Source organism: Stylophora pistillata, chromosome 11, assembly GCF_964205215.1.
Source record: "Stylophora pistillata chromosome 11, jaStyPist1.2, whole genome shotgun sequence".
NCBI lineage: Eukaryota > Metazoa > Cnidaria > Anthozoa > Scleractinia > Pocilloporidae > Stylophora > Stylophora pistillata.
Window position 1 is genome coordinate 25,227,809 of NC_142529.1, and position 27,100 is coordinate 25,254,908.

The 27,100-nt window shown below is 38.7% G+C and overlaps 1 protein-coding gene and 1 non-coding gene across 3 annotated transcripts; one reads left to right on the plus strand and one right to left on the minus strand.

The window, feature by feature from the left end:
* Nucleotides 1-6,309: 6,309 nt before the first annotated feature.
* On the minus strand, nucleotides 6,310-18,086 carry LOC111324076 (uncharacterized). 2 transcript variants are annotated; one of them, XM_022927570.2, is made up of 14 exons: nucleotides 17,985-18,086; nucleotides 16,044-16,078; nucleotides 15,514-15,709; nucleotides 15,033-15,304; nucleotides 14,250-14,420; nucleotides 13,330-13,721; nucleotides 12,205-12,958; nucleotides 11,470-11,802; nucleotides 10,632-10,781; nucleotides 10,114-10,449; nucleotides 9,246-9,712; nucleotides 8,542-8,841; nucleotides 8,091-8,248; nucleotides 6,310-7,123 (listed from the first exon to the last, which is right to left on the minus strand). In XM_022927570.2, exons 2-14 carry the CDS (start codon nucleotides 16,053-16,055, stop codon nucleotides 6,963-6,965), a joined length of 3,702 nt encoding a protein of 1,233 aa, XP_022783305.2. In that variant the 5' UTR covers nucleotides 16,056-16,078; nucleotides 17,985-18,086; the 3' UTR covers nucleotides 6,310-6,962. The 2 variants fall into 2 exon arrangements, with proteins under 2 accessions (XP_022783305.2, XP_022783306.2); XM_022927571.2 differs by having other exon boundaries at nucleotides 17,989-18,027.
* Nucleotides 18,087-23,499: 5,413 nt separating this feature from the next.
* On the plus strand, nucleotides 23,500-25,218 carry LOC111334315 (uncharacterized). The gene is made up of 2 exons (XR_015993287.1): nucleotides 23,500-24,389; nucleotides 24,806-25,218. It is a non-coding gene; the product is annotated as an uncharacterized LOC111334315 (transcript).
* Nucleotides 25,219-27,100: the final 1,882 nt, after the last annotated feature.

Here is a 27,100-nt window from a genome sequence, read left to right on the forward strand (position 1 = left end):
TACGCTCGGATTATCTTAAAACACGTAAGCACTTTAGAGCGTCAAACGTTGCCAAACAATGGCTCGAACCAAAACTGATAGAGATCAGAATTTCATTGACCCTTCTAGAAATTAACAGCGTTTTTGCACGACTCGCCCGGGTTGTTTAAATAAGTGTATCAAAGAATTAGCCTTTTGTTGTTAGCAATTACCACCGATTCTTAAGATTAGTTGATTGATTTCGTGCCAGTTTGTGTGGCCTTTCGTCACGAATATGCTTGCTAAAAATCTCTTCAAATCATCCCATAGCTTGTTATTATCAAGCCTCTTTGTTCAGCAGCGAAAGGAGCAGGAGGGAAAGACATTTAGGTTTATTATTTCGTGGACTCCTAATGGCAATCAAAGCAGGAAAAATGTTTTGTAATCCTGGCATCTTTCGCTTAAGGTATTTTTGATCTTTCACCCTTTCGTTCCCACTGATTTTGATATCAACTTGATAAGTGAGAGATGAATTTTGATGACTCTACATAACTAAACGCAGTTAGTAGCCATACAGTACGAGGAATCTGCGTCATACCACTTCTGCGTAATGAAAAAAGTTCAAATTTATTCTACTCGGCTAGTGTATTTTCCTTTCAGGCCTCGCATATGTTCAGAATAAATCGCAGTTAGAAATTCATGATATATGCGTGGATATGGAATGAGTTATGATACCTCCTTGGCCGTGGACTCCTTACACTTAGCCTGTAACGCTGCAAACTCTTATACAGCCCACCGAGTTTGTAGATAAATGGTATGAAAGTATAATTTGGAATAGTTTGCTAACCAAGATAGTTGTGAATTTTATTTGTTATGAGCAAACAACTTGTCATGCTATGATTTAAAAGAACTTGCCATCACACACGTTGTTTATGGCAGTGTCACTTCAAGTGTCGAGTGCCTGCAGCTTTCTTAAGTTCGGTGACAGGAAAGCCGGTTTTGCTTACTCTCAACTAAGCTGCGCTCAAAGCAAGTCAAGAGGGCTCATTAAGTTTGTTTTGTTTGGTGTCCATGGCAACTCCTGCGCAATTTGGCTTTTGAACTAGTGAAAGTATGAAGTCATAAGTAAAACTTGTGATGTAATCGTTTGTCTACACGGATAAGTCAGGGTTCAGAAAGCTCGAGTTGTAATGTAGGTTGCGCAACTTTGATTTTTTTGAAAATGTCGAAGTTTTTCCAAGTGTCCCGTAATTCCATAATCTCACCACTGGGAAATAGTACTAACACTGAGGCACAGAAGTAGCAAAAGGTAATAGAGGTGCTGTTTCTCTACAATGGCTCTTAACCACGGTGCAAGCCTTGTAATTAAATATCTTAATCCACAATGGCTTGTGGAGACGATGTGGCGAAAAAATTAACACGGTAGCCTATGTGTCGAGGACTTACCCAGGTCATTGTGTGGGAAAAACACTTAATTTTGCTCTAAAATGCCTCTCTCCACCCAAGAGTAAAGATGATGGTTCCCGGCCAACTGTTAGGGAAACCTGACTAGACATTTAAGGGAAAGGGGTGGCCGAGGAGGACTGGCATCCTATCCAGGGATAAGCTACACCTGATGGGACACTTGGCCCGACAGACTTTACTTTTGATTCACAATGACTCAGCTAGGAAATGTTTAGCACTTTTACATTTTTTTTTTTTATTACACGTTTACTAAATTTTCAGAATGTCAACTGTGGATTGGCTGACCCGCAAATAGGCATCGTTACTCTGAGGTGGGTCAGTGATTAAGATTGAGATACCTACCTTAACCATATAAATATAAGCTAACTGCCAGAACTAAATTGTATTCAGCGTTGGGAAATACTTGCAATTTAACAAATTTTCTTTCAAATTTAGATCAAAAAGGAAATTATTGAGTGAAAGCTCGAATATTACTTAGCTGACAGGGAAATGGAGGAAATTGTAATGAGATCTGGGTAGATGTAGAGTTAATAATCAATGCGATTACTATTTATTCATGATTTTACAAATTTGATATCTTCGTAGCCGTAGTACTGGAGCCGTGAACCACTGAAAAATATGATCGTTTCAAAATTGGAACAAAAACAGAGTTGTAAAGACAATAATGAGAAGGATATTTTAGACAGTACTTGTATAAATATTTTAAATGTCTGTATCCTTTGTTGGCGAAACGGAGACTTTATAATGGACTTCGTGTCGATATATTCAGCAATTTGGTTTTGGAGTACAGACAGAAAATGATGAAATTGTCTAAAAAAAAAAACGGTAAAAGTAATGAAACGAAATTATACAGTACTTGTATCAATATTTCAAGTGTCTGTATCCGTGGTTGGCAAGAAGAAGACCTTGTAATAAGCTACGTGTCTATAATTTCAGCAATCTGTTTTTGGATTTCAGACAGAAGATTTTGAAATTGTTAACAGATATATTTTACTTATCGGCTTTAATCATGTTGCATAAAAATAAAGTTTACGCATTTATTGTGACGAAAGCTGTCAAAATTGACCCCTTTGTCACTGATATGTCATTTTCAAAGCATTTCATTATCATTTTGCGAAACGTCTCATTCTAGTGGAAACTTGTTACTTTTCGTGGAGACGTTTTAAATTGTTCTATCGATGTAAAGTAAGTATATATCTTGAAAATTATTATTAAATAAATGTAACGTGGAATATCAGCTGACCCTGGAATAACTTGAGAAGTTAATATAGCCTCAGTCCGTAATTAAGCTATTGTTGTGTTAAATTTTAGTTTGAAGAAAACGACTACCATCGTAGATCATATGCAAAGCTCAATGTCTTCTAAATTTGCCAAGATAAACATTGAAAAAAATAATAACAAAAATAAAATACAATAAAAAATTTGCCTAGGGCGAGTTGCATTTAATTTGTCTAAAGGCGTCACATTTGCCGATAGTTTAAGCCTTGAAGAAAGAGAATTGTGCTTTTACTTACTTACTCCATGTAATTATGAAAAAATTTCCCCTCGGGTTCGTCTCCTCGGAAATGGACAGTTTATTTGTCTAAAAATTTCACGACCGTCTTAACGCGTCCTATGGGTATCATGGCGTCAACCTTCGTGGTAGCTAGATACAAAAGGAAGTCTTGTTTTAAAAAGAATCATGATTTTACCGTCGACAGTGTTCCTTATCTCAGAGACGCGCAGAATGTTAAGATTCCACGTTGTTAAATTTGGAGACTTCCGCTTACGAATTAAATGTACTAAGATTTAGGGTGCCTCCTCAAAGGATGTTTTACTTATTTAAAATGTTTAGATCGCTTAGTTCTTTCGTTACCACACTGTTTCCTTGCTTTGATCGAGTTCTTTAACCACAGAAAATGAGCGACATTCTTTACCCTCCTCAGACCCTTGCTGGAAAACAGTATTGGTTGGGCATGGTTAGCCCTCGAAATGATTTCCCCTCACTGGACCGGCTAAAAAGTACACAAACTTGGTCCAATTCCCTTATCTTGTTTCCAACAAACTTTTCTGCGTTTGCAGTTAATTTCCAGATCATCATCGCAAAGGCGTAGATTCCTGCTGGGAACAATAGGAGAGCCTTCGATTTTCAGCAACCAAGCACTTACACAAAGTCAAATATCCTTTCTTTGTTTTCATCTTCGCAAGACTCATCGCTCGACTTTGCACTTGTGTTCCAAATCAACGCAGTAAAGACACAAGTTATTAATCCAAAAATGAAGAACACGAATCCGAAAGCTATTAACACAACCGCCGTTTGTTGAGTAACATTCCAGCAAAATTCACTTGGAGCGTGTTCAACATAGCAAGTGAAACCAAAAAATAGGTAGATTGCTGCTGGAGTCAGGAACAAAAGAACACCTACAAAGAGACCGCACAAACCAAGATCCACCATCGTTTCTCGTAACTGAATATCTCGTACGTGCTTTCTGTTTGCTGTTTTGCATCAGCCACGATGATTAAGATCTGTTACTTTCAGATAACATCGTATTAACGAGCAGCCAACAGAGTATACACCTATATTATTGTGCAAATTTTCTTCTGGTAAATTCAAAGACTAAATTAATACACTGGCTTTAAAAGGGAAAAATGACTTGTTGAAACAGCTGGTCAGTCTGAATTATCTCTCAATTTCAATTTTGAAAACAGCGGTCAAGGGCAGTCTCCCTCAATGAAAAAAATTAAATAAGGAAAAAGGCTAAACCCTAAAATTGAAAGGTAGATCCTGCTTTGCAATCTATATTTGTAACTTCATTTTGTAAATTTGAGATGAATTCCGGATCAAGTAATTGTTATTATGGCTTTACTCTTGTTGATAAAAAGGGAAAATATAAAAGTTAATCTTCTCCTGTTAACAAGACAATAGAGACTACAATACAGCTGTATTTGTGAAATAATGCTATCAGCTTATTTCTCCTCAAGGCAGCCAGTCTTACTAAATCCTTTGATTGAGATCGAATTGCTTATGAACAAATCAATAGGGATGGATTGACAATTTTGTGGCTGTTGGAGCGGAGGCTTGTGAAAAGCGTATAATATCCGGTGCAAAAGAAGCCAGTCTGGAAAGGTATATTGAAATAACCGTATCTCAAGCTTTTGCATTTAGCATTTCCGTCGGTGTTCATAAAGTGTATTTTTTTATTTTTATTTTGATTGTCCACGTAATGTTGCACATTCCCTTTCTTTTAATTATGAATTATTCGAATACCCCTCCCCCCCCTCCCCCCTCTCCCTCCCTTCCCCTCTCTTCCCCCCCCCCCCTCTAAGACTTACAAATAGACCCGAAGGCTTTCAATGAAAATCAGATAGGGGTCAAACACGAATCTAACAAAAACAGGAACTGCTGAAGTACGCCATCTTCTGCATGAAAGACGAGACGTAATTAATGCTCTAGATCCGTCAGTTCGCATTCTCTATTGTAAAATGAAAGACCAAAGTGCCGGAAACCGTCTTTGTTAAAGCGACACGTACGTGAGTTAAGGGCGCTATTCCTGACTCGAATGTTTATGTGTTAGGAAGCATTTTTTTTTTTTGACAACTTAAACCCTGCACACACGTAGCCGCTGTAATTTTACTTGTTATGTGCTAGACATTGTAAGTGCAGCCTTGATTTACGTCACAAGTGTGGCCTTGGCTTCCTTGGATGCACAGAAAATGAGTTTTCAGCCGCTATAGTCTTGTTTCATTAGTAAAGACAGTGGATGCTGCCGCTGGCGTGAGTTGGTATACCAAAATGCAACGCTGATAAAAGAAAAAACCTTAGGGACCTTTTCTTTTAATGAAAATATCTAGAAAGGCCTTAACGTGTACGTGTCAAACAGAGATCTACGAAATTCGAATTCACGGATGGATGCTCTTACGCTCCTCAACCTGTAATGGACACTCAGGAGATCGTTGTAAACAATCAGCGTCGTAAACAAAGAAAGGAATTCATGAAAGGCCAAAAACGCACCATCATTTATTTTCGTAGAAGAAAGATGATTGAAAAATTCACGATTTATTTAACTCTTGGTTATGGCTCGCAGTAATAAAGTTTCTGTCGAAAATCATGAAATCAAATCGATTTTTACAGGAAATAAGAAAACTTAGGCAATTATCTTAAAACTCGAGTGCGCAACAAAAATCTCCCCTTTTTTCGTCCGACGATACCTTTGAAAACGAAATGCTTGTAAGAATAAACATGCATTATATTTAGACCCTTTTTTAAAACTAAAAGGTAGAGAAGGACACCAATCGTGATGATTTGTCTGACAAGCTGAAATAACGGAAGTCAAACACCAAGTAATAGAAAAAGGACGTGTTTTGGTGACATCAAATTTCGATATGCGTGATAATGGTTAAAGAGAAAGAAAGATCACCTTAAATTTGACGTACGCTTAAAAAGTGACATTTTAGAGGCGAAAATATTAGCATTTTCCATGAAATATTATCGAATTCCGTCCACTTCGTTCTCGAGTTTATTTCTCTTCTTTTTTTTTAACAATTTCAAGGGTGTGATTTGAATGTAATCTTTTATTTTTCATCCCTTTCGCTGCGACAAATTCTTGGAATGGAGTTCTTGAAAATTCCGCCTTTTCTTGTCTCACACTCTGAATTATAAAATGAATCAGAATAGGAATATGCAAAGGGACGTTCATTGTATCAGTAGCTCTTATTTTTCCACGTATTTTCCTTTCCAGGATTAAACCGTCTACTTGGATTTTCATTTTGACCATTGTATAACTACAGGGCTCGCACGAGTAGGTGCCACTATAAAACCTAAGAGTGCATGAAATCTGCACGGGGAAGGAAAAACTCCTTGCAAATAACTTCTTCCGAGCGTCAAAATGAACAAAAAGCAAAAACAAATGGAACGAAATGAATAATGCCCATTTATTCATTAAAGTTTCCTCAAGTGTTTTTCTACATCAAATTGGTTGCGGTCTCTCTCAGGACTTGACATACAAAGATTATACTGAATAAACCTACAGCTAGATCCTATCGTCTACCGACAACACGTCAAAACCTGATCCCTACATTTAAACAGAACTACAAGCAGAGCGAGGATTTCTGCAGAATATGTAGCAACAGAGCACCTGGCGTCAACTGAAAATCGGAAAATTCCGGCTATTTTGGCTAACAAACGCAATCTGCGGAAACACGAGAACAGAACAACCAGAAAAGCTAATTAGCGTTCATGTGTAATCTATCTAATACGCATACGAAAGTTAAATTTAGCTTCTATTCAACTAGTTCCCTATTTTAGGAAATATTCAAGCCTTTTAGGATTACAGTTAATTGCACTTAGGCATGAAATGATCGTGAGCACTGTTTTCAACTGCAACCACTACAAAAACACTTAAATTTAGTTTGACCTTTCTTCGATATGAGTCATGGATACTTCGAAAAGAAAAACCCTATAGAATGAATTTTCACCCCTACTCATTAAGCAGAAAGGTTTTTTTAAAAGACCGATCTGCCACAACACGTACGTACGGTTATAGGCCAAGGAAGTCAGTACTTCATGTAGTATGGTAATACATTCTCCTCTCTTGATGTTTCTGATGCGCAGTGAAGAAAGTAATAAAAAACTCGCTCCAGCCCCCTGTACGTACGCGGATGAGATCGTACTGTTCTGGGTTGCGTTGGGCGTTGGTAAATGTCTCAGGACTAGCACAGGTGACTATAAGGAAAATAACAACTGATTATCATAGTGTCCCCTCTACTGACAGCTCTCTGTTTGCCACAGGCCCACTGAGTTTTGCTTTTCTTTACAAAATATTCTATCTAAATCATTCCTGTCCTCCCCTTTACCATTGCGTATATGATACTGCAGAGCAACACTTTGGAATTGTGGGGATTCCCTTTGGATAAAGTTCTCCTGATTTCTGTTTGAGCCCCTCAGAATACTCAGCGATACTACACAACAAAACGTCTAATGAGAGGTTTATTATCCAACACGCCAAATTGTTATTTCAGTGCGGCCGAATTTCGGGGATATCTCTGAAGTACAAATATCGCGTGATATTTGCACTCGTCTCGCGCGTTATTTGTACTCTACGAAGCACATTTGGATAATGAAACAAGATAATTCTGGTTTTAATTTATCAACTAAGTTGATAATATGAATTGGCTATCGTAAAGGATTTCAAAATGAAGCTGACGTTTCGAGCGTTAGCCCTTAATTTCGTCATAGCAAATAGGAGAAATGTGGGTGGTGTGTGTGTGTTTATATACAGAATACGGAGCTAGGCTATTGGCGGGAACATGGTAACGAGAAAAACAAGAATAAATTAGTTGAATGAAAAGTGTTCATCGATACTGCGGGGAGACTTAGACTCTAGAACAAAATTAGTGCAATTGTACTTTGCTTATACAACTGAATGACAAGAGCTATAACTGAAACCAGCAGTGACATTTTTTACCCGTGCTTTTCCGCGTTTCGGACAGTGGGCTCATTTTTACTTTGACTACAGTCCCCTTGTTTCCCTTGTCCCCTCCGTTCCGATTGACCGTTACTAGCAAGCCAAATGAGAAGGTCTTTCAAAAAGAACGCTCTTACGTTAGTACTGACTTATTTTGTTTATTCAACATCTGTATACACTTGGAGAGCGTGTTAAAATGCAGTCGTATTGTTTAGCATGAGTCACCTGTCATAATGTTTCCTCCAATACCCTTTAGGTCGGCGTAATTCCTTAAGAATTCAACCAAGTCACTCTCTTTGAAGTCCTCCATAATCTTGAAACTGATCTCTGCACCGTTTGCAAAGCCAACGTTGATGGAGGGCATATCCCAGCTTTTAAGGGATCTAAGGTCAAGTGAAACGAAAACTGTGTAATTAAAGTAAGATCGTGCGCAGATAAAGCCAAGACAAAACATAGAAGAATGAGAACTTGTTTTACTCCTACAAGGTATTTTTTTTTTTTTGTCATTTAACTTTTTCAGTTGCCAATCTCGTTCTAGAACGCAAAAGAGGAACAACATCAAATGGCGAACAATTCATTCAGTGCCTTGGAATGGAATGAAAATTACGATGCGTGAGGCGAGTTTTACTCTACTTATTATAAGTGAGTGTGTATGCAGAATTATTTTGCGACTTACTTGTAGACATCAAAGCTCTTTGGTATTGGTGGCTTATCCTGAGGCGAAGGAGCAGCACCGAAATCTGAGGCTATGGGTGAGCCCGAACGCCGACCGTCAGCGGAAGCTCCACATCCTGCTCCCCAGCCAACATATCCTTCAAATGTCCCTGATCCTGTGGGCAGTAGAACATCCCATGGTGCCCCGGGTACCGAGTACTTTTTCTTTAGGCCATCGATCAACTCGACAAGTGGTTGATGAGCTTCTGGACCAGCGCGGGACACTTTATTTACAACAGTTGAAACTTGGTCTGCAAGCCAACTACAAAAATGAAACGGTGTTAAGAAGAAAAAATGGTATCAAGTGAGGTCAACTTGTCTAATCCTAGAACAATACTGCGACATGAAGCTTTATTTTGGCCAATCTAGACATTTTTCCTAGTATATAGGTCACCTCATGACGAGTTCTTATTAACTCGAAGAGTTATTGCTCTGAATTCTCATTGGTGACATTTTTAGCATACTCTTATTTTGATAAAAAAAAAATCGAGCGAAGCATTAACCAAGGTTAAAATGGCTAACAGTCCATCGCGATGAGCTTCGTCAACTAAGAAAACGATATAAGATTTTATTCTTGTCATGTCACCACCGCAAAGCAATGATAAACCAAAGGCAAAGTAAGGGAAGAATAAAAACTGTTCGTAGAGACATCAGTATACAATTAACCTGGTAATTTCCTGGATGTCTTTGTTTTCCGCGCCGGCACTGGTTCCAAACTTGGGCAGGTTAATGGCTGCTTCGCGTACTGCCTTGTAAGTGTCAGACAGCCGCTGGCCACGAGTGGTGCCAGCAATCTCGTCATGGAAGGGTTCTTGCATGTTGTATCCCCAATCACACTTGAGGCACCGAACTAACTCGGCCAAGGAAATTAGAGCGGAGTCGTGATCAAAACAAAGCCTTTTGATGGCGTACAGAGCGTCAACAGTGTTGGAAAAAGAGATGAACTGCACTCCAATTAGCGTGTGATTAGCACCACCGTTGTAAATGTCCCTCTTTGTCTCCACGCAACCTCGGATGAGGGTAGATAGCAGAGGGCTCGGAGAGTACTGCACAATGTTATCGTAGTTGAGCAGCAGGAAGAAGAGGGAGTACCCTGTACGTACATTGAGGTGCTTGGCAAAGATCTCCTTGACCTAAAGAGAAGTGAGAAACACTTTTAAGCGAAAAAAAATTATTTTTTTAGCACAGATATACTTATCTCAATTGAATTATAAATTCTCTAAAACGGTGACCGAAATCGGAAGTTTAAAGTAACGAATATTTATCCCAAAGCAGGCATATTATGGTCCAAAAAGTGCCTGTTGAAGAAATCTCCACAATTTCTTTATTGGCCCGAGGGAAGAAGGGTTGTGTTTGTTTATTGCTAAAGAAGTTGGATTGATGGTTATTGAACTTGTGAAATTCTGCCTTAGCGTTCACTCTCAAATCGAGCGTGTGAAACAGCTATAGAAATTTATGGTGAGGAGAACAATAATCTCCCCTTCCCCCTCCCCTCTACAAGAAGAGCAAAACGAAAGGGGATATCAGGAAAGACCTTATCAAAACTTGTAATCTCCTCCGCACGTTCTGTGGGCAAAGACTGTGGTACACCCTCAAGATACATGGGTCCAGCGAGTGAGTACGTAGAGCCGTGGTTGATTGTCATTTCAAGTACTTGCAGCAGTGGCACATAGGCCAGAGAGAAGTCTGTTTCTCCTGGAAATATTGGCTCGTAGCAACCGTCACAGCAGTAATTTCGTGCGCTTTTTAGGCTCACTGGTACGTCTATAGTGTCTCCAGCTTCTTTAAGGCCCTGTACAAGGTGTTCATCTTGGAGCAAAACTGGATGGGCTCCACCACTGAGTATCACTTTTGCGGCCTCTTCGAGAACCTGATATTGAAAATATTTTCTTAAATTATACAAATGACGACTTTCTCTTTTTTTTCCACTGGAAGAATACTGAAGTAAGGTATGTCTCAGTTACAGCCCCTTTCTTTAGTCTCTTACCCCTGACCAAGGTGGTTTGTTGCTGAATAACGACAAGATAGGAGAGGAGATTTTGCTATACATACCTTTTGTGGTGTATTTCTATGTACTCGAAGGGACAAACACGGGGCATTGAGTGGAAGCCTGCGCGAGGCTTTCAGGCACATAATGGTCACGTCGTTGCAACCACATTCTGGTTCTACTGCTTCATTCGCTTTGTATCCACCAACAGTGATCTAAAAAGCAAGAGTAGCAAATAATAGAAATGAAAGTTTTACGACAACTCTCCCCCACCCCTCTAAAAAAGGTACTTGCAGTTTTGTAGCTGGAAAGTCGAAGGAGACTGGAGAACTACAGGTCTTATGCACACGAGACGAGTGCGTAAAGTTAGGGGGAAAAAACCACAAAAACAATTCGGACGAAATGAAAAAATTTTCATTTATTCACTCGAGTGCTTTTCACATCAAATGGGTTGCTGTCTCTTTCTGAACTTGACATACAAGGATTATACTAAGTAAACCTCCAGCTATATCCTATTGACTACTGACAGTAGGATAATTTGTAGCTTAAAAGTCGAGGCGGAGTTAAGGCATCCAGTATGAACTGATTTTGTAAATATTCTCCTCCTCCTTTTTTTGTTTTGCAGACGAGTGCATAAAGTAAAGTTAATTGGGTATGTCTTTAAGTAACAACTATGGAAGTACGGTAGATGGATCTTAAGGTGTACGACGTCAAGCAGAGATGTAAGAATTCAGATAGTAGGATAGTTTGGTAGGTAGGCAGGAAGCAAACATCACGAGGTTTGAAGAGATTATGCTGGAACGATGAATAGTTAGGAACGGGAAAGGCTGGAAATGTGGTGTCCTTATAAAACGTAACCCGCCTAAGGAAAAGGGTACTGAAATACTACAGTCCTCAACTAACCTGCTGCACCCATTGGTTAATGGTGTCACCGTTTGGAAAAAACCCTGTGGAAGCGTAGGGAACTGCTGTCATACCCCAGGTATTTATATCATTTAACAAACGTGAGTTGATGTGAGCATGTTCGCAGAGCTTGACAAACAGGCAGTCAATGATTTCCTGGGCGTCTTCAGCAGATGTTCCACGCAGGAACGGCAGTAGGATCTGATCCAGACGTCCGATAGATGTTGGTTCCCCAGTGAGGTGCAAACAGCAGTGATATGAATATAACAGCTGAACAGCTTCAACGAACGTCTCTGGACGGTCGGTTGACATTTTCTTCATTCTTGCCTCTATCTGTTCAAGGGAGATTACATCCTTTGCTTTAAACTTGAGTATATTTCGCAAAATAGTCAATGATGCTTTCATAATGGTTACTGTCTACTGAAAACTTAAAAAAATATTTCACCAAAGGCAGCTTTCACTTCGATAGTAGCTCGAGACAGTTAATCTTACATGATTCTGAAAATCCACAGCATTAAAAATGAATGACATTCTTTAGGCATTACATGAACTCAAGTCTCATGGAAGGACTAAGCTTTTGGGAATTCTCAGATCGCATTGAAGTTTACTTGATACTAGTTCTACAGAAAAGCTTGTAGGCTTGGTAAGGTTTGGATAAAGCAGCCACTTCGTGCCACATGGATCCCTGACTTAAGGCTCTTGACCCCGGTATTTCAATAATTCTTCGAATCTTACCTGCTTTAAGTTTTGTTTCTGAGCCTCAGATATCGCAAAGCCACTGTTTTCAGCAAGGTGACCCGCCAAAAATCCGAAGTTCTTCATGTACTTCTGCATCCCTTTCAAAGCCAGAACGCAGGAAGTTACAAAGTCTTGCTCCTCCACTGTTTCTCCTTTGTCGGCTTTCAGTTCCTCTATCATTTTCCCTAGGCCTTTCTGTACCAGCACCTCGTAATCAGGAACCACGTGTCCCATTCCAGCCGCCTCACTCAGACCCTTGTAGAAAGCTGGAATCACTTCGCTTTCATGGAGGTAAGGCATCACCGCCTTGCCAAGCCCAAGGGAGAAACATTTGGGCATCCTTCCCACTATGATCTCGTCTGGATGAAGGTTAAAGAAGTCGGCTTTGCAACCGAAGAATGGCTCCTTTGCACCACGCAGCTTGTGCACTTTGTTTGTAGTAAACAACCTTCCCAATGATATCTTAACAGCCCATCCTTTCCGTATCATGATGGAAGCATCTTTCACAACGCTCAGCTTTTTGGGTTTTAACATCGTGAAAAGGTGAGGAATTTTAGGCATCTCTCGGCGTCTGAACCATTGATCGTTCCACTGCTGAAAGGCGTAGTCTACCAGACCTAGGACTCGGTTGCTTGGAGGGTCTCCAGGAAGGTATCCTCCAGTTGTCATACGGTGGAGATATTCTCTCTGATTGTAAAACAAGTAGTCGTTTGATGGGCTTCGTATGTTCCAAAAATCTAAGATTTCAAATCTGCAAAACGGCAATATATTCTGTGAAACTGAAGTACTCTCTGATTCCCTTTAAAAAATAAAGAATCCATTACTCAAATTCTTTTCTTTTCCTTTTTTTTTTTTACTTCGCACTCTCATTACTCAGCATCTCCAAAAAGGGTGAAGCATAAACGAATTTAAGTACAACTGTTAAGGGTTTTCCATTTTGTAGGCGAAGAGGAGGAAATTATAATCTCAAGTTATATCACGGAAGTATGCTTGTAACAATAAGCTTGTCATGGATAGTATTCGTTCAGCTATGACAAAAAATAGGCCAAAGATAGTCCATGAAAGATCTTTGAAGCTGTATCAGCTTACTAAAGTTTGAATATGAAACGACAGCTGTCTTACCTTCGTTCCGTAAGAGTGGATAGTTTCAACTCTTCTGCGCTTGGCACATAATAGAAGCTTCCCTGTATTGGCCGGACTGCGCTGATCAAGCTGTCAACAGTTACGTCACCTTGCTTAGAGTGCTTGTCATCACCAGCGATGCTTTTCAGAATAGTCTTGAACACCTCTGTAGTGTTACACAAGTGCAAATACATCAACCCTTCTTCTTGGCTTGGATGGTCTGCTCGACCATAGGGCATTGAAACGCGAAAAATGCGTTTATGCCTCAAAAGACCATTTACTGGTGGAATGTCGAGTTCCACGTGCACGCGCGAGATGTGAGCACGTTTGTCCGTGTGAGGAATGAAGGTGTCTGTGCCAGATTTCCTCCCGATCATGTCTTCTTTTTGAATCTGTCAAGGTGTAAACATTTAAATGTTAAAACATAATTCATGAGTCTGCACCTCACACAGCAAAGCTTAATCCTTAAATTTCCAATATTGTGTTTAGGTATCGTCCGTGCTCCTTGTCCGGCGTCCCACATAAAAATATAATTATGCTTTCAAACTATTTTTTATTACGAAACTGATTCCTAAGTGACTTTTGTTATAAATAGAAATAATGTTGCGTTAAAGGCCAACAAGGGTAAGGGTAACGAATTTCTTCTTACTTGTTGCTATTCAAGAACTTGTAATAGCGAAGACAATTATGTAATATTTTGTTGTTGTCGCATGACGTATGCGACCAGCTGGTGACACCCTTGGATAATAATCTTGTCCGTAATTAATAGTCATTGTATAGTTATATAGTTCGGTGGCAGAGTGTTTTCAAGAACCGAAAGGAAGGATCTCGAGATTAGCTTAGTATATTTTTTGCTGTTTCGTCCGACCAACTGCCAGAAAAGATTGACAATAGATAGCAAGAAGAGCTCGGTTCTCTACCTTGTCCATGTTTCCAAGGACCGTCCAGTTGAACTCAAACTTCTGCGCCAGAAGGTAGCATGATCCAGGATAACCTGACAACGCTCCTTCATTCTTCACAATGTAATTCTTGATGCTCTCTGCGTCACAGGGATTTGCCACTCCATCAGTAAAGGAATTTTGAAGGATCCGCTGAGGAAAATAATAAAAGACACGAAAATGTCACAAGGGTATTAGGATCCATTATTGTCTCAAATGAGATGCCTTGCACAGGAGTTATGGTTCCTCAATTTTTTACCACAGATTTTAAACAAAAGGTCTTCTTGAGATTTTTCCTAATTTACTAAAAATTAGATGTACCATCTGCGACCTCGTTTGAGGGAGTGCAGGTGAGAGGGGGTGGGGTGGGAGGGAGTGCGGGTGAGGGGGGTGGGGTGGAAGGGAGTGCGGGTTTTTTAAAGTGGCATCTCGGTGTTGTTATAGATTCCAGGAGGGGGAAAGACGATATTAAAGAAAAGGGATACACAAAGTATAGGGGAAGCCTCTGAGAGGAATTAAATTCGTATAGTATACCCAAATGAAACTATGAATTCAGGAGAAATGGCTGCCATTCTGCTTTTATGAACGATGCCATCGGTTTAAAAACAAAAATACATGATCCTTTTGGGCAGTTTTTGGCCAGTATGCGAATTAGTATGAAACTCTCGTTGCGTTTTAGTTTCCTTTGCGAACCAGCCTTGAATTGCCTGACCACCTTACCTTTAATATGATTATATTCTTTTTTTTCGTCAACAGATTTCTTACCTTACTTGGGGGCTGAGAGTGCGTCACATCCAACTTGTCGCAATAGGTCTGCATATTATTTTCAACACGCTGAAGAACTTTCTCCAATTCCCCCGCAAAGTTTGATTTAAGCAAAAAGAACACATCTCCTCCTGTGTCCAGGAATTTCTGCGAGTCAGGAACAAGCTTCTTACCCGTGGGACGTTCATCAAGGTTTGCCAGTTTGGGGTCATCTTTATACCACTCTCTCCACTGGTCTGGGTCAAACGCAACAATTGCCCTGGTACGTGACTCTGAAAATCGAAACGATAAATAAAGTAGAGTTGATAAGTAACACGGCATGATCTACCCTCTCCATCTGCATAACTGCTCATATATGATCAACCAATTTTATATATCAAAAGACATTGATTTGAAAAGAAAATAGAAAAAAAAGTTATCCTGATGAGTGTTCCAGAATTAATTGATTGAAAACAACCTCCGTACCGTTAAACGTTCTTACCGTTTTCTTTTTCTTTCTCCAGTGTCAGAGCGTAGTTGATGACGTCACGTGCTGCATCCAAAATTCCCTCCCGAACGGTGTGGTCATTAACAGAAAGATTTTTCTTGTAGAAGGCAGTGACAAAGATTCCATATTTTGGTTTGCTGATCAGCAAGCCACGCTGAGCCTTGTGAAGGAGTTTGTCTTCAAATAGCGCCTACACCAGGCAAAGAAATTTAAAAGAAAATTGCTTTAGACGAACACGGCACTTTCAAAAAATTGCCCATGAACTGGAATCCCTCTTTTCGGAATCTCTTTTCGCTGGCTAAGGGAAAACATGGGGGAAATTTTGGTTTCCGCCTAAAAAAAATTTGTTTTATGACAATCATTGTATTTATATTTTTTATTTTAGGGGCTAATGAAGAGTGCTATTTCATTTTCTCTCTCCAGACGTTTTGTGCTCTCTCCAACAGTTCTTGGGTTTTTCTTGAGCCTACTGATTGGAGATGAAATGACTAAATTACAAAGGAGAAGCAATGAAAGGATGTTACCTGCACACTCATCCCAATTTCTTGTTTCCTGCAAACTAAGGAAAAGTAAGATAGTACTCGAGGTCTCATCGGTCATTTCTAATGAGAGTATGTAAACAAGTTTATAACTTTTTTGATTCGATCAGTTTGGCACCGTTCGCTCTTGCATTATTGTTTCATCCTTTGTATTTTTAACTATTCATGTGTCTCTTAGTGATTCTTTCCACATCTATTAATATTCATGTGAATTTTTTTAACCCCACTTTCATCCTGCATAAATTTTGGAAAGTTATTATTTTTGCGGTCTTTCCTTACACTTAGGTAGCACGGAAAGCCGTAAATAGCTTGAACAAAAGCTCATCTTTCAGACCGGTATTCTAAATCCCACAAGGATCAACGAACGCTTTTCATTCCACTAATTTATTCTTGTTTTTCCCGTTGCCATGTTCCCACCAATAACGTAGCTCCATTCTCTGCCTTTAAAAGCACACACAACCCACAATTCCTCTATTCGCTCCGACGAAGGGCTAAAGCTCGAAACGTCAGCTTTTGTAATCGTTACGGTGGCCAATTTACCACTTCAACTTTGTTGATATATCGAAATTATATTATTTTTCTCGTCAAGTTGTTCAGGAAATCTACCTCTCCCACGTAAATTTGCAAGCATGATTTGACATGATACGCTCGATCTTTTGGAAGCCATTTGATAAATTTGGTGGGAAATAATCACAAAGTTCCTTGCCATCGTCACCTCCCACCACAAAGGGGTCACAAGTTTGGAAACTGGAAATCATAAGTTTAACTGATAAAAATATCATACGCTGTTTTCTGGGCGATTTGACAAATTTCTTATCAATAAAGATTTGGAAATGCAAAGACTGGCAAAAACCAATGATAAAAATTGACGTTTCGGTGTCATTATGACGCCATTGTCAAGGAGAAATAAAATTTTTTTTTTCTCCTTGACAATGGCGTCATGATGACACCGAAACGTCGGTTTTTATCGTTGGTTTTTGCCGGTCTTTGCATTTGACAAATTTGGTCGGAAATATCATTGCAAAGTTCCTTGCCGTCGTCACCTTCCATTACAAAGGAGTCACAAGTTTGAAAATTGGAAATTATGAGCTTAACATGATTTCGTAAAAGAAAATAAAAAAAATGCTTGGGGAACCTTGAGCCAAGAGTTCTAAGGATTCAAACAAGTTCCTGTGCAATAAGTAAAAAGTCACAAATGTCAACAAAGGCTGACTGTATCCGTTGTTTTTGTGTGTTCAGTCTCCTTGATTTGAATTTCAAATTTCAACAGTAAGAGTTCGTTTGCTTGACAAAATAATATAACAAATTCATACTTTCTTTAGTGCTCTAGGCAACTGGAAATCCATTAACGTGATCATATTTGCATATTCAGTCCTACCCATTACTTGGGAAACCGAACACAATCGAAAGCACGTAAGAGATCTGAGGTGAAGATAAAAAAAGATTCGCAAAAAGCTTTTTTTAGTTCGAATTTTTTTCTCTCGTTGACTGGAATGTGGCATATAACGAAGTGTGTTCTGCATGCAATGTTCTGTTAACTATGCCCTACAACTCTGCAGACCTTCGCTTCATTTAAGTTGACCAAAACATATTTGCAGAGCGCCATAGGGTGTGGCTCTATGTGATTAAAATTTCTGCAAGACGATCTTGAATCGCATGCACTATTGTTAGATAGCTCCGATAAATCCAACGAAAAATGTCCAAGCTAAAGTTTGCAAGCAGAACACTTTCTATACTCGATCCTCAAAGCGAACATCAGAAACTAATAATCAAACGCTCGAAGCAACCTCAGTGGAAGGGATTGGATGCTGTGAAATCCACGATAAAATAATTGAATAAAAGAGATCAGGACAAGGTTTTAAATCACGATACATCAAGGCAAAGTTAGAAAGTCTTAAGTGTGCAAATACGGAAAAAGATTCTTACCTACGTTTTTGATCGTCCAAGCAAGCTGAAAGTACTCTTTGTACTTGCCTTCTGGGTAAAATCGATAAGTCTGCAGAATATGAGTGCTTTGTTATGTTTATCTGTTGTCTCTATAAGGGGGTGGAACCACTTTTCTGATTAGAGGGAGAATTGAGATTTTTGTGTAAAGTAAAAGAGCGAAAAAATGTTTGATTAACAGCTATAGTCTCCCAGCTGACTTAAAGTTTCAAAGGATGCTAATTAATACAACAGGAAAAGAAGGCTTGGCTTTGTCTGATTACGAAGAAGTTTTAAAAAAAAAAAAATAACACAATACTGTTGACGATTTAATGTGAATTGTTGCTGTGGGCAGATTTCTTGATTTGAGATAAGAAACTACTGGAAGCGTCTACGATATTTAACAAATCGAGAAAACAGCGAGTGCGACATTGCTGTGAATTTTGTAAATGTTTTAATAAGGGATAGGTCTTCATCAGTTACCAGGTGCGTGTGAAAAATGCGCGTCTTAGCTAACTGAGCAGGAACTTGCAGGCCCCACACAAACCTTAATATTCTACTCAAGCTCGGAGTCTCTTAAGGATATGATCTTTCACAACAAACATGTTATTAATTTAGAGGCTGATAGTTTCGAAATAAACTGTCTGGGGCTGCGTCGGTGGGGGTAACGAAATAATTTTGATATATCAACAAAGCTGAAATGGTAATTTGGCCACCGTAACGATTACAAAAGCTGACGTTTCGAGCGTTAGCCCTTCGTCGGATGAAAATATATGCTTTGTGTCAAAGCTGCTCCTGTCCGCAACTATTGCTGGCCACTTTCAGTTGAATTCCCCTTTTTTTCTTCTCATAAATTGAAATATATAAATCATATTCCAACTTGTGACGATAACAAAGAACGAAATGATGTTCACAGGTAAATTGCAATCGGATAAATTGAAAAAAAGACGAGGTTCGAACTTGTGCGTCCCAGATACATGTTGGGCACTTCTACTAACCAGTGAGCCTCGTATGACAACAAATGTTGAGCCGTTTTTGTCAGGCCTCTTTAAAAGCAATTTTACTGAATGAAAACACCTAAAAGTGAAAACTTAAAATATAGTAACTGGGCTAGTTAAAATTTAACAATTAAGCATAGATACATTAATTTCGTTTAGACGAGTGGAAGTTGACCTTTCATGTTTACCAGATGTAAATATGACTCCATGTACTGACTTTATTCTAACAACTCTTGATTCACCAGGACAAATAAATTTACAGCTGAAATAAACAAAAACTTGCAAAATTTAAACCAAGAATCGAATATATACAGCGCATTAACTTTTGACCCTTGAGACTGACAAGTATCTTGTTTCTCCTTACAAAACCATCCCTGGTCACCAACTAAAGAAGCTCTTTATTGTCAAACAAATTCACCTTGTCGGCACTTTAGTAATTGTATATGAAGCGAAATGAGTGAAACAAGCAGAATTCACGAAAAAGGAAGCAACTACTCTCCAAATCTGTATGATACTGCGGATACAAGCATGACCTGATTAACAATACGAATTATAACGATTTTATAAATATATATATATATTTTTTTTATAGTGAAGAATAAGCCAAACGAAGTTACGAAATGGACAATACACTGTTAAGTAATACGACGCCGAGAAAATATTTAGGACGAAATGCAGAATATGGATGGAAAACTTGTCAGCCGAAAAGACAAAGACAAAATTATTCCGAAGGAAAAAAGCTGTGATAATGACAATATCTACATTGATAACGGAAACCAAGGTGAAGGAAAAAATTTAATGCTCCCCGCTACACCGGACAATGGAAAAGATTGTCAGACAGCGCGATTCAGGCCACGTCCAAACCTATCGATCCATTTTTGTTGGCGAAACGACGATTTTCGGTTCAACCAAGACGTAGTTATCCCGGAGGGGGGAGGGGGGAGGGGGGAGAGGGGGGAATGGAAACGACCTTAAAGAAGTATAGTCATGGTTTGGGCTCTTTAAAACAAGTAGTGTAAAGCGTTTGAGTTCATGATTTGCAATCTGAGTCAATCATTTCCTTTCCTAATCATCCTTGTTGTTTCTTAGTTTATCGTCCATCCATCTCACCAAACTAATAATTTGTAGTCCCTTCGGGTGATAGTTGCTTTGCACAGGTGCTTCGGTCATTCTACCTTTCTTGGACATTCACTGGAAGACCTAATTTAAATTCGAGTTCTATTTGTCCATCTAAGATCGGCTAAACGAGCCTTTTACTGTTATTTATTAAATTGACACTTCGGTAAATTCTCCGTTTTTTGACGAAGAAAAAAAAAAACAAAAAAGTGAAACACATGCAACGTACAACTCAGTACCTGTCGCATATTACTCGGACGACAGAGGGCTCTTTAAAGTATTTATCCAATTAGACGAATGGATAATTGATTTTCGTTTAACATGTCTCCGAAATTGGTATGCACGGTTTTGGAAGACGTGGTAACCATTTTTTTGATGCCACAGGCTGATGGCACGGAACCGGCGAATCCGCACGGAGAATTTTCTTATTTAAGATGCGTGTGTCAGTTAATGTGGAGTCCTCATTCCTCGTAACTAATGTACAAGATGATCTTTTAGCTGGTGATTCTTCGTATTTAATCCTTTGCACTTTAAACATAAGTAGGCTTATTGGCATATTTTCCATTCTGTTCTCTATACATTTCTTAAGGTGCTGACAAGGGAACTTATTTGCTTAACTATCAAAAAATAAAAAATATTTCAAATATCAAAATTTCCTGACACACTTTCGTTCTTCATTATCCCTAGGATGTTTTGGCGAAAATTCACAAAAATCAGTCAAATCTACATGCCCCATAAATTCGCTCAAAATGCATGTTTTCCTCTTAAAATCAAATGCAAGGTTTTGGCTCCTAAAGAGTTGTAAACAACTTGCGCCCCATCAGGAGATTATCTCGCCTCTTGAAACCGCAAACAAATGAGACTACGGATCCTCCTAGCCAAAGTAACGATGGATTAAGATTTCACGGGAAAAGTAGCGCATTGCTAACTCGTTTTTTTTATATCTCGATCGCTCTGTGGAGGGTTAAGAAGAACAATACAATATAAAAATGGAAAAACCGGATAATGTGCTGAGAAGCAAGACAACGAATCGATAGACAGCTTTCGAAATTACTATTCGAGGCGATTGTAAATGTTTTTGTATCAAGGCTGGGTTTGATGACTGTTACCAGTACAGTGGAGAAAATAGTTCGAAAGCACAGTAGAAATCACGACTGACATAATTAAATGTCTTAAATGCGATAGGTAATCAAAATTACAAATGAAAACAAAAAGAAATGTAACACTAGCCTAATTAACAATAAAGCAATGTACAGACCAAAAAGGAAAATATCTTAAATATAAAACGAAGAACAACTTACATTGGTCTAGCTCCTATCGATAGTAGGTAACTCGCGCATGGGATAGTAGATGATTCGTAAATAGCAGACAAAAATTTAGTAGTAGTAACAGCAGCTAATAGTAATGAAGTATGAAATACAATATCAAGTGCATGTGCTTAAATGAAACTGACTGAAATACGAAACTTAATTATTGTGAAAGTGTACTGTGATCGTCCGGGTGAGTCTAGTCTTCAGAAGGATTGTTGGTGGTGGTGGTGACTGACGTTTCGACAACCTGTGTGGAAGTCATCACCAGAGTCAAGTGAATAGTTGTTGTCAGTAGTATGGTGTTAGATTTCTACGAGCTTCCACGTGTGAATTTTGTATGTAAACAAAATGTAAACAAAATATGCAAATAATATGAAGAAGAGCGATTGCCGCAAAAATTCCCCTTAGGAGGCTCGCTCAGGTACAAGATTATGACATCATCCAGTTCCTGATTTATTAACTTTTATTTGTTTATACGGCATTCGTGTCGAGTTTCGATCATATCAATGGCGATCGAGTAAAGATTGGAACCAATCAGTCTCGCTCTGACACGTTGAAGTTTGTCAACCGACGTTTTTATTACGATCGAGTTATCAAGGTAAATTTGAGCTTAGGGAATTAATGGCAAATTAGATCGGGTCAACGGGTAGTTCGAGTTAGGGTCAAATCAAAGGAAGACCAGTATGTAATGCAGTCGAGACGAAACGTTTCAAAGGTCTGCACGTGATCCGTGAGGAAATCGTTGAAACATGATAGCGGAGATTGGCAAAAATTTCTGATTAATCTTTCAACTCTAATCATTACTATTGTTTCTAATAGACGTTGATGAAGTTTTATTTACTAAGAAATGTTACATGCTTTAGCTTATGGATTTTTATCGTTACTCAGCCGTTAGCTAGTCAAGGGTAGATCCTATTATTGCCAAGCTAGAGTTTTTTATGTTGTTATTAGTGTTTTTGTTTTAAAGCATACTTTGGAGGAGATACGGTGCAAATATATTGAGACAAAAAATTGAGACAAATCGTGAAAAAGCTATTGCATAATCCTCTATCCAGATCTGGACAGAAATCATTGGCCAGTTAAGTCAGTTAAGATCCATTACAAACAATGTTGCCAGCAAACCGCCAAAATCAAATTGTTAAATAATTTTAAGATTAAAACCAGCAACAGAAAAAGAAAACCTTACGTTATTTGCAAGGAAACCATCTCTCTTTAAAAAAAAAATGATAGAATTTCAATTTCTTCTTTCATTATTTTAACGAAAATAAAAAATGCAAGGTAATTGAGACATAACTATTTGAAACAGCTGTCTAGTTTTCTTCAAACAAAAAACTTTACGTATTATCTTCCAACCATATTTAAACAGAATTCATCGGCCTGCCAAGGTCCATGGTATTGCCGGCAAAACACAAAAAATTAAATTATTTCATGCTTTTAAAATTTAAAAAAACCTATTCTATTTGCTGGGCAAAATATCTCTCTTTTAAAAAATGGCACTTTTTATTTCTTCACGGATGAAGGTTATAATGGAAAGACGCAAAAATTGTTTTTTAAGCTATTTTTCGTTTAATAAGACTGTCAAAATGACTATGGATTTGCTTTGTTAGCTGTACCTAGCCACAGTTTAAAAGAAAAAAATCTACGATCCGGGAAACGGTTCAAGGTTCCGTCGAGAAGGATGGAAAAGAAATATTTTTAACATTTTAGTGTTGCACAACAAATGGAAAAATAATCAATTTCTTAATAATTCTCCCTACATCATTTTCAGCTGTTTCACATAGTTTCTTTGCCTATTTGATGGCTCTAGGGTGCTTATTTGTAAGCTTGCGACTCTGACCACAGTGAAGATGGCTCCTAAATATACCCACAAGTAGCAAAGTGGTCAACAGCAAACAATAATGAAATAATTCGCATGTAAATTGCATTGTTGGTTGGTTCGTCTTGTTGCCTGTTCTCTAGGCTTATGTTTCAGGGGACAATTAGTCTCGGACATCTCCCAAGTTTAGTCTCCTGCTCAGACGTTCTTTGAGATGTCACGCAACGCCCCCTCCTGAAAGAAGAGGAGTATTGCGTGACATCCAATGGAACGGCTATTTGGCCGCGCTCAAATTAATACTAGGGATTTTAAGATCCAGTACGGCGAGGCTCTGGTACGGCTGATGCAACCGAAAGAGACTGGGCCGACTACGCCGTCTCCCGCCAAACTCAAATTGATTAAGTTTTGTGCAGTACGGCGAAGTCGAACTCGATATAAACAAATAAAACTCTGCTCCAAGTTTTTTTGTTGTATGTATGTTTGTATGTTTGTTTAGAAAAAATGGTCTCTTGGAAAGAATTGAGAGAGCTTATAATGCTCTATTATGACATGAATGTCCTCGATGACGCCGAATTTCTCTTACTATACGACCTTTACAACCCACAAAACCTGGACTTGCCGTGTGAGTTGTATTCACGTTTCGACCTCGAAAACCTGACCGAAGATGAATGTTTGTCCGAATTTCGGTTCAAGAAAGCTGACATCCCAAGACTTTCTCGGGCTTTACGGATTCCTGCTGTTATAAGTTGTCACCAAGGGACAATTTGTGACGGAACCGAAGGATTGTGTATGCTTTTCAAGCGGTTGTGTTACCCTTGCCGATACAGTGACATGGTCCACTTGTTCGCTAAGCCCGTTCCTGTATTGTGCATGATAACTAATCAAGTTTTAGATTATATTTAGCAAGTTCACAGTCATCGCATTCTGCAGTGGAATCGTCAGCTGCTAAGCCAAGCCAATCTTGAAAGATTTGCTGAAGTTGTTCACCGAAAAGGAAGCCCACTTGATAACTGTTTTGGTTTTATTGACGGGACAGTTCGCCATGTTTGTAGGCCCGGCACTCTTAACCAGAGGTTGCTTTACAATGGACACAAACGTGTCCATGGAATCAAGTTTCAGTCTGTTGTTACCCCAAATGGAATGATTGCAAATATGTATGGCCCTGTTGGTAAGTTGCCTTTTCAGTTAGAAAATTGAATATGGGGTCAGGGTGAGGAGGCAACTGCCAAAGTGGTTTGTTTTTCCCTTTCATCGTAGGAAATTGCATGGAATAAGACTTCCTGGAAATATACCACTGCTTTTTCATGAGAAATTAAAACACCCTCTTATAAAAACACTTCACTCTCATAGGCAAGCTGACTATCTCCAGACAAAAGCATGTTTCTTTTAATTTTTTCAATATTTCATAATATATGAATAAGCAAATGAATACTTTGATTTTTCCCTGAATTGTCATAGTTTCAAGGAAAATGAAATATTCCAATGAGACCCTCAATGCTTCAATATTCTTTCAAAAAAATGTTATGACTTTGGTTTCACTTATCTGACTGAACTTTTACAGTGCCTCCATGAATTTTGTTGCAGAGGGCAGAAAGCATGATGCAGGTATGCTGGCTGATTCTGACCTATTGCGTGACCTCAATCAGTATGCCTTCAGCCTGACTGGACAACCACTTTGTATTTACGGGGATCCTGCCTACCCCATTCGTGTACACCTTCAATGTCCATTTAAAAATGGAGCTTTAACCCCACAGATGGAAGCTTACAATACTGCTATGAGTAGAGTGAGAACAAGTGTGGAGTGGCTGTTTGGAGACATAATAAGTTACTTCAAGTTTCTGGACTTTAAGAAGAACTTAAAGTTGGGACTGAGTAGTGTGGGGAAAATGTACATTGTTAGTGCTTTTCTTAGAAATGGGCTAATATGTCTATATGGAAACACAACCTCAGATTTTTTCCTGTGTGATCCTCCTGACCTTGAAACTTATTTTGCATGACCCTTGATTTCAAGGAAAATCTCAAAAGTACTTGAATTCAAGGTTATTTATGAAAGCAAAAGCCATATTCTTTGTGCACCCCACCTTGTTCTTCACATACTTAGACTTTCCAGATAGGTGTATCTTCAGAATTGCATATGCCATGACACTATTAACCTTAGCTCTCACTAGGACATAAGCAGAGCCACAAGATTCAAGTTCTCAACAAGGGTGAATCAGCCCGAAGAAAGCACAAGCCTAAAATCAATAGTTTTTTTTGACACTGGAATTTCCGGAAAAATAAAGAATGTCATCATCTAGCTGGGCATTAACCAGCACGACTTCTTTTCAAAATGAGGATTAAATTTTTTAACCAAAGCTATTGGGTAAAACTGAAATAAGCATAAAGTTTTCCTCTGCTTAGATGCAAAAGTGGAATGTCTCTTCTAAGTTACATGTGGAAATGCTGGTTTTGACATTGAGTCTGATACATTGTCAACAATTATACGTACATTTGTTTTAGCTTTACGACTTTTTTTTTCAGATCAGGAGAAAAAATTCCCTCATGACTTCAAAATATCCTAGAGTTTCCATTAGCTTACATATACTGGCCCCTAGATTTGCTAAAGAGTGCATCTGTAATTTCAAAGCATCCTACCAGAAGGTGAAAATTTGGTTTACATTATCTTAAGCCCTTAAAATAAAAAATGTTCTATGAATGCTAATGTGTTCTAACAAAGGTTTTGTCATTATTCAGGAGCAAATTTCAAGAGAGAGATACTGCCTATCATCATAAAGCTCTGAAAGAGGGGCAAACTCAACAACCAAGTCAAGTGATTTCACTCAGCTGTAAGCTTAAGCTTACATCGACAGAAAATGAACAAAAATGGAAAGAAAAACAGTTTTCTCTTTCAAACCAAGTCAGCCTATATTCCAGCAGTCACCCGTTCTACACTAAGTTGCATGGAACTTTGCTAAACGTCAGTGTTTTAGAGACTAGAAGTGAGCAAAAGTAAAAACAACTTCGAACTTACAATGCTTGCGATGTGTGCTTGTCTGACTTGTCCATCTTTCGGAACACTTCCAGCAAGTTTTTTTTTGTTAAAAGAACGTCATAAAAGATCCGATAAAAATACAATAGTTCACTCACGTAGTGAACACTCCGTCAACTCGCCATGTTTTCCGCATCAGACAGCCGTGCTACGGCGGGAAACCTTGCTCGAACTGTAAGTAGTGACGTCACCGGAGGTAATCTTTCACACTTTTGCCGTACCAGAGCGTCGCCGTAGTGGATCTTAAAGTCCCTTATTCGGGTGTGGATCGCATCCTTTGGATAACAATTTTGAATAATATAATAATAATAATAATAATAATAATAATAATAATAAATAAATGCTTATAGGGCGCATTTCTAATCTGAATGTGTGTTTACAAATGTTATGTTGCATTGATTTGGACTAAGGTTTGGACAAATATAGTGTATTTGCAAAAACAAGTTCAGTCGTATCATTTATTTAATTTTAACAAACAAAGAAATTAACAAATAACAAAAATAATCATCACAAGAAAAAGCAATGAAAGAGCCCTGAAAAGAATTTAAGCACCCCCTTACACCAAAATTTCAATTCTCCTCCCACATCAGAAACGTGGTTCCATCGCCTGATGCTGATGAAATAACAATGCATACTCAGTGGGAGTATCAATTTTCTCACGGTAAAAAAACAAACAAGCAAAAGTATAGAGATGCTGCAGCAAATTGTTTAGAGGTTATCGAAGTAATCACCTTACAAAAACTCTTAGTTGCGCACATTTCAGACATTGTAGCTAGAACTACACAAATTCTTCCGATGGTGGGAATCAAATGGCAGAAGTCTTGCTAAACGTTTCTCCTCGATGATTCTGC